This window comes from Halyomorpha halys, unplaced genomic scaffold (genome assembly GCF_000696795.3).
Source record: "Halyomorpha halys isolate HHAL.00 unplaced genomic scaffold, Hhal_1.1 Scaffold423.1, whole genome shotgun sequence".
In the NCBI taxonomy this organism is placed as follows: domain Eukaryota; kingdom Metazoa; phylum Arthropoda; class Insecta; order Hemiptera; family Pentatomidae; genus Halyomorpha; species Halyomorpha halys.
In genome coordinates, this window is record NW_027105827.1 from 1,041,945 (window position 1) to 1,051,498 (window position 9,554).

At 32.0% G+C, this 9,554-nt stretch overlaps 1 protein-coding gene across 2 annotated transcripts in view; it reads left to right on the top strand.

The window, feature by feature from the left end:
* The window catches only part of LOC106682551 (T-box transcription factor TBX20), a 118,302-nt gene that overhangs the window by 65,984 nt on the left and 42,764 nt on the right, over positions 1 to 9,554 (top strand). For both annotated transcript variants that reach the window (XM_067053545.1, XM_067053544.1), the window contains exon 3: positions 3,495 to 3,768. In XM_067053545.1, coding sequence (XP_066909646.1) covers positions 3,495 to 3,768 — 274 coding nt within the window. The remainder of the gene's footprint in view (positions 1 to 3,494; positions 3,769 to 9,554) is intronic.

Consider the following 9,554-nt stretch of genomic DNA (forward strand, 5'->3'; position numbering starts at 1 on the left):
GAAGTTTAAAAAGAATAAAGTTGAGAGAAAAAGGATCAAAATTGTTTTAAAGAAACTAAACCACTCTCAAACAAGTATATTAATAAAAAATAAATCTGATTATTTATTTTATTAATATGGCATCTAGTGAAATCTTATTAATAAAACACCTTTATGAAAGGGTGTATGTATACATCTTGAAAGCAGGGGTATAATAGAGAGTGAAAGCTGGCAGGAAACGTGAAGCCAAAAAGGCGGGCCTTATTATGGAGTGGGGGAAGAGTACGAGCCAATCACTGGATGCCTTCTGTTGAGCATTCCTATTAGCCGCAACGTAAACTTAAGCTCCTAGGACGTGGCCTTTTTGGCTTCACTTTTGCTTTGAAGGAGAGTAGAGTTTTACCACAACATCTGCTATACACATGTATCTTGGGTGTAAGACAAAATAACCTTTCACTCTAATATACGATTGCTATGTAGGAATGACCATACAATTGTATCACTGTCCCATTTCAACAGTGCAACATATCAATCAACAAACGGTAATTTTGTGATATGCTTGTAATCTTAACAATAAAATCTATACAGTAATATCTCGAAAAAATGTTTTTACTTAGGTTTTATGACATTTGTTATGATTATGCGTTTTACTGTGTAAATCTTATTCTCATTGCAAAGGTTAAAAAAATAACCGTTATTGGAGAGGTTGAACTGGTACTGCGATATGACAAAGATCATCAAAGCTTTCATAATAATTGTGTATTTTTATTATATTACCAGTGAAGAGGTCCGTCCCAAGGGTTCTCTCTATCTCCATAACTCTATTTCTTTTCTTCCTCCTCTTCATCTCTTAACTGTATCTCAATAAAATATTTATTTATAAATCTATTATTTATTTATGATTCGAATATTTTTGAGTGAATTTTAAATTATTAAAAATCATAATCATAAATATTATTCAAACTATTCACTATCCACTATCATTAACCATGAACTCCCTACAAATATGTATTGGAAAATGATATGGCACAGCGGTAATAAGGCAAACGTAATGCTTTACCATAAACTTTCTATTGATATAACTCATAAATGGACACGGATGGGGATGGCTATACAGTACCCCCTCGACAGAGCCGAGCTGACAAGTTTTATTGTGTAAATAACAGCAACACTTTTTAAATAAGCTATGCACCACAACCACTTACCGATATAATAACGCAACATTAAAGGAATTACTTTATCGCGAATTACACCTACTTAGTTCTTTAATAATTTCCATTGATGAGTATCTCTACAATAAACGCTCTGGTGTATACCTGAAGCCCGTGTTAAACACTGTCGTTTACTCTGGCTAGAATTAACTTTTAAAATAAGCTCAACGAAAGAAACATTATTAATTTCATAATATCAATTTAATCAATCTTATAAAAGGTTATAAAGGAGCACGCAATGAGCTGCTCCGTCTTAGTCTCATGGGCGTCGTAATTACTTAGCAATAACAGCTTGGCCTTTTACCTGTAATTGCTGACTGGTTAAGTGCGGAAAGTATAGCGATAGGGAACTTAGTTTGTACCCACGGTATATCATAAAGGGGGGAGGGAATTACTTTATTTGGAGTTTTAATACTAAGGTGGAAACAGATTGTCATAGTGTGTGGGTGTTATGCTTTAAGTGTCTAAAAACTAACTGTAATCGAATAGAATTCTATTTATAAAATCCATAATATAAAACTGATGATAGAAAATTCAGCCCATCAGTTCATTTTTAGAAATTTTCAAAATAATTGTAATCAATAGTACAGTAATATAAACCGATTAAAACATTTAATGCTCTTAGATGATTGTAGAATCCTATGTTATAAGTTCCATTGCATTTAATTTTCATTTACACTTTGCTCCTACATACGGAGTATGTAGTAAGGAAATGTATTACTAGCGTACAAAATTTTTAATTCGAGTTTTCAACAAAATACGCGGTTTTAGGTCATCTAAGTCGTAATAACCAGGTATCACAAAATGGTCTGGGTGTGATTAGACTAGCTTAAAATCGAAAAGTCGTTAGAAACAACAATTACATATTTAAGGCAGTTATGGCTGGGATGTGACAGTAACTTTTTTACTACAATCGATCTACCTGAAGAGCCATTTTATGGAATCGATTTTTCACATTTTTTCAATATTCTCTAAATTGGCTCTAACGATTTAGAATAATCTTGGTGAATTCTTGAGAAATTAAGTGTTCTTTAATACCAAATATGTCTTATCATTGAAATAGTCTAGGTGGGCCATATGCCAAATTTTCAAAATATCTTCCTCTAAAATACCTTTAATTTTTTTTATTAAAAAATAATAAGCCGATCTCATTACTAGTAATAGTAAAAAATGTATGAATACAAGATATTAAAGAACTTAAAAATAAACAGGAAAATATCTTATATGAATGGGGAAAATCGTTACCTTTTGTTACAGTATTGGTGGAAAAAAAAAAATGTATTTGTGGTTTTCACTTCGAGAAAACCTAAACCACAGATTTTAATTGAAACAGAAAAATAAAATTTATTTATTTATATTTTTCGTCTTTCTTGGTCTCTAGATTTTTTTTCTTCTAAAATCACAATAATAGGGATACCTTCAACACTAACTGAATAATGTACACAAAACATGGAGACAGTTGGTTAGTAAGTGAAAGTTGTGTGATTTTTTTTTTATTTTGGAGTCAATATAACTCTATAATAATTTTTTTGTGTCAAAAGTTAATTTAACCAATTTTCAAATGTAAAGTTTTTTTTTGGTAAATTAAAATTCTAATACCAAAACGTATTCAGGTTATCTTAATTTTTTTTATTCATTCATAGAAATATACAACTGCATTTTATATTATATAAGTTGTAAAATAAATCTTTCTTATAATTTCTGTATTATTTACATAATATTCCTTTATCAACAAACTCTCTCGCCAACTTCATTATATTTTAAAATTTAGGTTTTTTCGTGTCGAATAGGTGTTACTATACAACGTATTCAATAAAAATGAGTTATTCACAACAGATAAATAATGCTATCGTAAATTTTTTTTTTAATAATGTTAACCAAAAGTGGATGTGTCGACTTTAGATATAAATCTCCTCAATTTTGATAACAAACTGTTTTCTGTGTTGATTGGGAGAGTATTTTTCGGTTTTTGAAAATCAACCCGTAATGGATCTGAAAAAAAAAATCATTTAACATTATTGTATTAGAATCTAATTTTCTGTAATCATCAGTCATCACAATCTCGAACTCTATTAAATTGTCAACGGTTTGGGGGATTTTGCCCTGGAGGCGTTAGATAAAAAAAGTTCCGTTTGAATATCTTGTTTGCTGTCAGAATCCGTAAAAAAACGCGAATCAAAATTTAAAAAAATTGTAGAGCTTTGGGAGAGGGGGGAGGTGGGAGGTGTATATTTATATATATTTTTTGTTTGAAAATATGATTATGTAAGCTAAATTAATGAGTCGTTCTTAATTCTGTTTCAGGCGAATGTTCCCTACGTTGAGAGTATCGTTCCGGGATTTACGGCCAGAACAGAGGTACGCGGTGCTGATGGACATCGTACCGGTGGACAACAAGAGGTACAGGTACGCCTACCATCGAAGCTCTTGGCTGGTGGCGGGCAAAGCGGACCCTCCAGCACCCTCCAGGCTCTATCTCCATCCCGACTCCCCCTTCACTGGAGAACAGCTGATGAAGCAAGTGGTCACCTTCGAGAAAGTCAAGCTCACCAATAATGAGCTGGATAAGCACGGCCACGTAAGTCATTTAAAATATATATACATTACTCTGTATGACCTTATTGAAGAATTGGTAGTTACCATATTTAATCAAATATCGGATAGAACTAAAATATAATTCCATCCTCTATATTGAAAATAATTCTTAGGGATAATAAGTGGGGATATAAAAATTAAACTAATAAATTTCCATATTTAATATGCATTAGATACTAATATATCTCAAAAATAAAAATATAAAAAACTTTTTATAAATTGTTATAGTAATGATAAACTACCCCGTATTGATTTATAGCCGCTATTGATAGTTGTCGCATTTACTCCATTATAGGCTAGATTCCAAATATACGTAGATTCTCCATTTTTAAAATAATTTTCCGAGATCAAATGTGGGGAAGTAAAAATTAAACACCTCATATAATATATGTGAAAAAAAAGAAGAAAAATTAAAAGTATAAAAAAACCTGAAGAAATTGTTGTTATTTTCCTTCTATATCATGAAGACCAATGTATTTCAAAGGCTAAAAAATATCAATCCATTTTTTAAATAGTTTTTCGACAACTAGGAATCTCTCGGAACAGTCTGCATGCTCATTAAAAAAGACAAAAAATTAGTCTGCAGAATATTGTGACCAGCTGACTTCTGTACGATAAGTAACGATAGAGAAAAATTAATGATTCTAAGCCATATAAATATATTTCTATTAGTGGACTAGGAACCCCACCTGACTCAAACAATACTTTTTTATTTATTTTTCTAAAATTTAGGTTGTCTCAATTTCTTGCAGTTTCAGATTCACCCATATAAGTACTATACAAAATATTGTTAACCTTTCTTTATCATAATGATTATGGGTCTTAGTGGGGAGGGTCCGGCGGGGAAGGTAGGCATTTTTTTTGTGTTAATAATTGTCTGTTTGAAAAGTATAACATTATATAATTAAAAAATAAATCATAACAGTATACGAGTATTTTTACATATTGACTCAAGGACTAAAGATGAAGCTTATTTGTAATTTTCATGGAACATGACCGATAAATTGTGACCTTGGATAGTAGAGGGATTATATTATTAAAATCATTATCATACGTATTATCAAATATAGTTTAATTAACCTCCTTTGGCCATATAGGAACAGACAGAAACGAAATGAAATGAAACGACGGGTTTGTATAATGGATACGGAATCTTCGAAAATGCATGCTATGACCACAGATATGAGGATATAAAAATATCGAGCAACATGATCATCTGCTTCGAGGGAAAAAATATTAATGACCTTATTAGATCCTATTCAAGGTAATAACCAATTAACATTAAATTAACAGTAATTGCATTAGCAACGGTTGCAATAATTGAACTCTCGGTAATTGACAATGGCCTATGCAAGCCTGTGATGTTCAACTAATGGCCATCCCTAAGTACAGAGCAACTCATAGCCTTAATAACACCGTAGCTTCTGAATAAATTAATAGCTCTCTTCTACCTACCGGTACCTGTACCCATCATCCAAGGTAGCCATCATCGCCTCATTCTATATTTATCAGATAATTTTAGTCAATTAAAATTAGTTTTATAAAATTGTTAATAACTAACCTACCGCGTGAAGATTCCCGAGTGGCAATTACACTCTGTAAGAGTTTATGATAACATCCGGTAACTTAGCTGTTACAAAGCCATTAACGCTACTTCAACTTATTAATTTTCTGTCTCTATCATAAACTTCTATATTAATAGAAAATTTAAATTGTATAAAGTTGAAATATTTGATAGGCATAGCAGATATCAAGGTCGTGTGAATGGAGGGAGGATACCTGTGACAACAGTCCCGAGGGCCTCCCAGTACTGTAAATTCGATTTTTTTTCTTTCTTACAACTTAAAAAGTACCTAAAGTAAAAACCTTAGGGTTGTAATAAAAGTGTATAAATAGTGATAAAAGAGAAATAATTGGACTGTGATTTTTAATGTATTTTTGACATATTAGGATCATACAAATAATGGAAACTTTTGTAATAGATTGTCCCTGAAGATGGCCGAATTGGCCGAAACGTTGGACGTGTGAATGAAATAAATGTTTTGAGACTATAATTTTGGATAGTGTTTTTGAATTATTTAGTTAACTCTTTTGTTATGTCTTGTTCTCTCATCCTGATTCCGTCCCGAGTGATGGTTAACTACCAGCAAAATGAAGTTGCCTTAGGTAGCCTGTGTTCACTCATCAATTGTTTTGTTCTCTCTCCTATGGTATCTGCTCTCTTGCTCATTGGGTGTCTTATTGCTTCTTTTGTGTAACACTAAATCGCATCATTTTGAGCTCCAATTCAATATGTTTGAAGAGGATTCCTTAAACACACCCTTCTCTAAACTCCGTTATATATTAAGGTCAGTTAATTTTCAGTGAAGTAGATCCTTTTTGAGTTATTTGTGTTGAACGATTGATCTCAGAATAAAACGATAAATTTTCGGTTTTGTTATTGTACTTATTACTGAATTGTCATTTGTATATACGTACCAACTTTTTGAAAAACACGAGTACAAGAGTTATACATACATGAGCGTCCACGACCAATCTCAAGTTTTTCTCTTCTCCCTATAAGGAGTTAACCAAAACTCACTTTCTTGAGCTTAGTACTCCTAGTTCACTTAGTTACCCCAATCTAAAAATTATAATTATTATTAATACCGTAGTTACAGAGATATATCATCAAAATACAGTAAAATCGTCTTTTAGAGCCACTGATTGGTTCTGTTCGACCGCACGTGGCCGAATTTCTCTGGTTTAATGAACCTGTAAATGGTTTTATACAAACCATTAACTTCTGATGAGGCCCTGGCCTAACTGATTACATCCCGTCAGGATATTCGGCTTCATGTAGTAATGAATCGCCATGATGTCAATGTTTTATCTAAATTTTTGTTCAGATAGTTGTAGAATCACTAAAAGAATTTTTGCATTCACATTTTCGATAGCCTTGAAATGAGAAAAATCGTGCTTAGAATCACGAAGTTACAGATTAGCGTGTCGAAATCAGTCTAGAATTCCAAAATATTATGCTGATTGCATTGAAACATTTTATCCATTTAATCTTTTGGTAATGGATGTATGGCATAGCGTGAGAAGATATTTCCCAAATTAGTGCTTTAGACATTGCTTTGATAAAAAATGGTATTTTTTAATAAATCATTTCATAAAACATTATCAATTTGTATCTTAGAAATATTCGCAATTAGGAAAGTATGATTGTAATGAGTTTATTTTGGTAACTAATTAGAAAAGATCGTAAAGAATAAAAAAAATAATAGGACAAGGTTTTCTGTAAAGTTAATAGTTTTGGATTTATTTAGTAACTGCTGAAAACAGTTCGGTGTTTTTATATTATTGTGTCGCCTGCACACGTTTTCGGTAGCTGCAAATTTGGTGTTTTACTATTGATAAAGGTGCTCACAACATATTAAAAATCAACGTTAATTAATGTTTATTTGACTGGACAAATGATGAAAAATCATTAGAAATTATCTATGCTCATATATTTTTAGAAGTATTATTATAAATACATAAATAATTGACAGTACAATTTCAATTAATGAAGAAGATAGTCAGGGTCACGGTCAAAAGAGAAACAAAAATATGTAACAACTATTTATTTTCCGATATTTCACCCCACTTTGTAGAGCTTCATAAAGGCTTTTCAAATTGATAGCTTTGACGACTTTTCAAAGCTAATAAAGTCGCTAAAGCTATCAACTTATACAGCCTTGATGAAGCTCCACGAAGTGAGGCAAAACGTCGGAAAATATTTTTGTTTCTCTTTTGACCGCAAGTCCTCGGGTTCCTTATCTTCAATTACCACGAAACTTCCACAGTCACAGAAGTTAATATATATGTCGGTTGCACAAGTTTTCGGTAGCTGCAAATTTGGTGTTTTACTATTGATGAAGGCTCTCACAACATATTAAAAATCAACGTTAATTAATGTTTATTTGACTGGACAAATGATGAAAAATCATTAGAAATTATATATGCCCATATATTTTTAGAAGTATTATAAATACATAAATAATTGACAGTACAATTTCATTTAATGAAGAAGATAGTCTGGGTCACGGTCAAAAGAGAAACAAAAATATTTAACAACTATTTATTTTCCGACGTTTCACCCCACTTTGTAGAGCTTCATAAAGGCTTTCCAAATTGATAGCTTTGACGACTTTTCAAAGCTAATAAAGTCGCTAAAGCTATCAACTTATACAGCTCTGATGAAGCTCCACGAAGTGAGGCAAAACCTTATTTTTGTTTCTCTTTTGACCGCAAGCCAGACCATCTTCTTCATTATTTTTAGAAGTAATCTTCGTCCTCGGGTTCCTTGTCTTCAATTACCACGAAACTTCCACAGTCCCAGAAGTTAATATATATTAAATTTTATAGGAAAATAAAAGTAATTGGAAAGCCTTGTCGACATCCGTATGATGGATGAGAGACCCAGAACTATATAGATGGGGAAAAGCGCAGACCAGGAAGGTACTGGAGATGAAGAGTCCTCCGGATGCCATATCGACGGATACATCTTCTTAACTGGAGCACATCTGGCCCCTGATGCCAAAAATATGAAAGGCCCGCCTCAAACGAGAATGTTAGCCTTTAGACATAAAAGTTTACTGTTGCTCCATATGTATGACTTGTGGATGCCCCCAAGTGACTCTGACCCGATCAAATATTGTACCTCCCCTCATGTTTTATACCGTTCTGTTTCGGGTCCTAACATGGAGCAGTCAGCAGCCACAATCTATTTTTTTCACGGCCCGCTTCGCCGATAACATAAATTTCCTCGCCGGGGGTATAAAACGGAGGGAGTCCTCCTTTAACTGCGTCCAATATCGGGATGGCAGAGGAATACCCCTTTCCAACTTATGAATTAAGACTAGAGGAAAAAGACTTGGCATGTATCCATACGCTTTTTTATCAAATTTATTTATACACAGAATCAAAAGGGATCGAATCATAATCTTTTCATTTTTTTTTTTTTCAAATTCCTCCTCAATAATGTTTATAAACAACTTTACTAGTCCTATGTACAACCACTCCTCTACATTGGTCGGAATCAAGACATAATCGTCTAAGCGGGATTAATTTAAATTAATCCCAATATTAAATATTAATTTAAATGGTATATTAGGCAATAATATATATAATTTCTTACTCTGGATTAGGTGGAATAATTTCCCATTTTCTTTCTAGTAGCCCAATAGAGTTCCAATTTTCTTCACTATTTATCGGAATAGAGGTAAAATAATTTGTATTTTCTAAAACTTAATGAACAGTTGATATGTTTACGATGTACGATAAAGTTAAATATATTAGGTCAATTTAATATAATATGAAATGGAATTTATATATATAGATCATATAATTTCAAATTAAGAAGAAGGCGGCCAGGGTTGCAGTCAAAAGAAAACAAACAAATATAATAATCAGTAAATGAAAAATTTACATTTGTTACCTTGTGAAACTAATTTTAATTTCAATATTATAGTTTGTTCGCTCTGTGTTTAATCCATTTAATTTTATTTCGTCACTTTTTTTTAATATTATTTCTTAAATAAAATGGAACTGAACTCAGGATTAACTATAGTTGTCAAATTCAAGGATTTGAATTTCATACTAATTTTTTCCCCTTAAAGATTCTACTTATTTATCAACCCTAGCTTTATCTTTTAAATTCTTTTAGCTCTCTATTTTCGACATCAGAGAAACAGCAGACGGAACAGACTTGAATATTATTAAATAAATTAAAATTTATTTAAT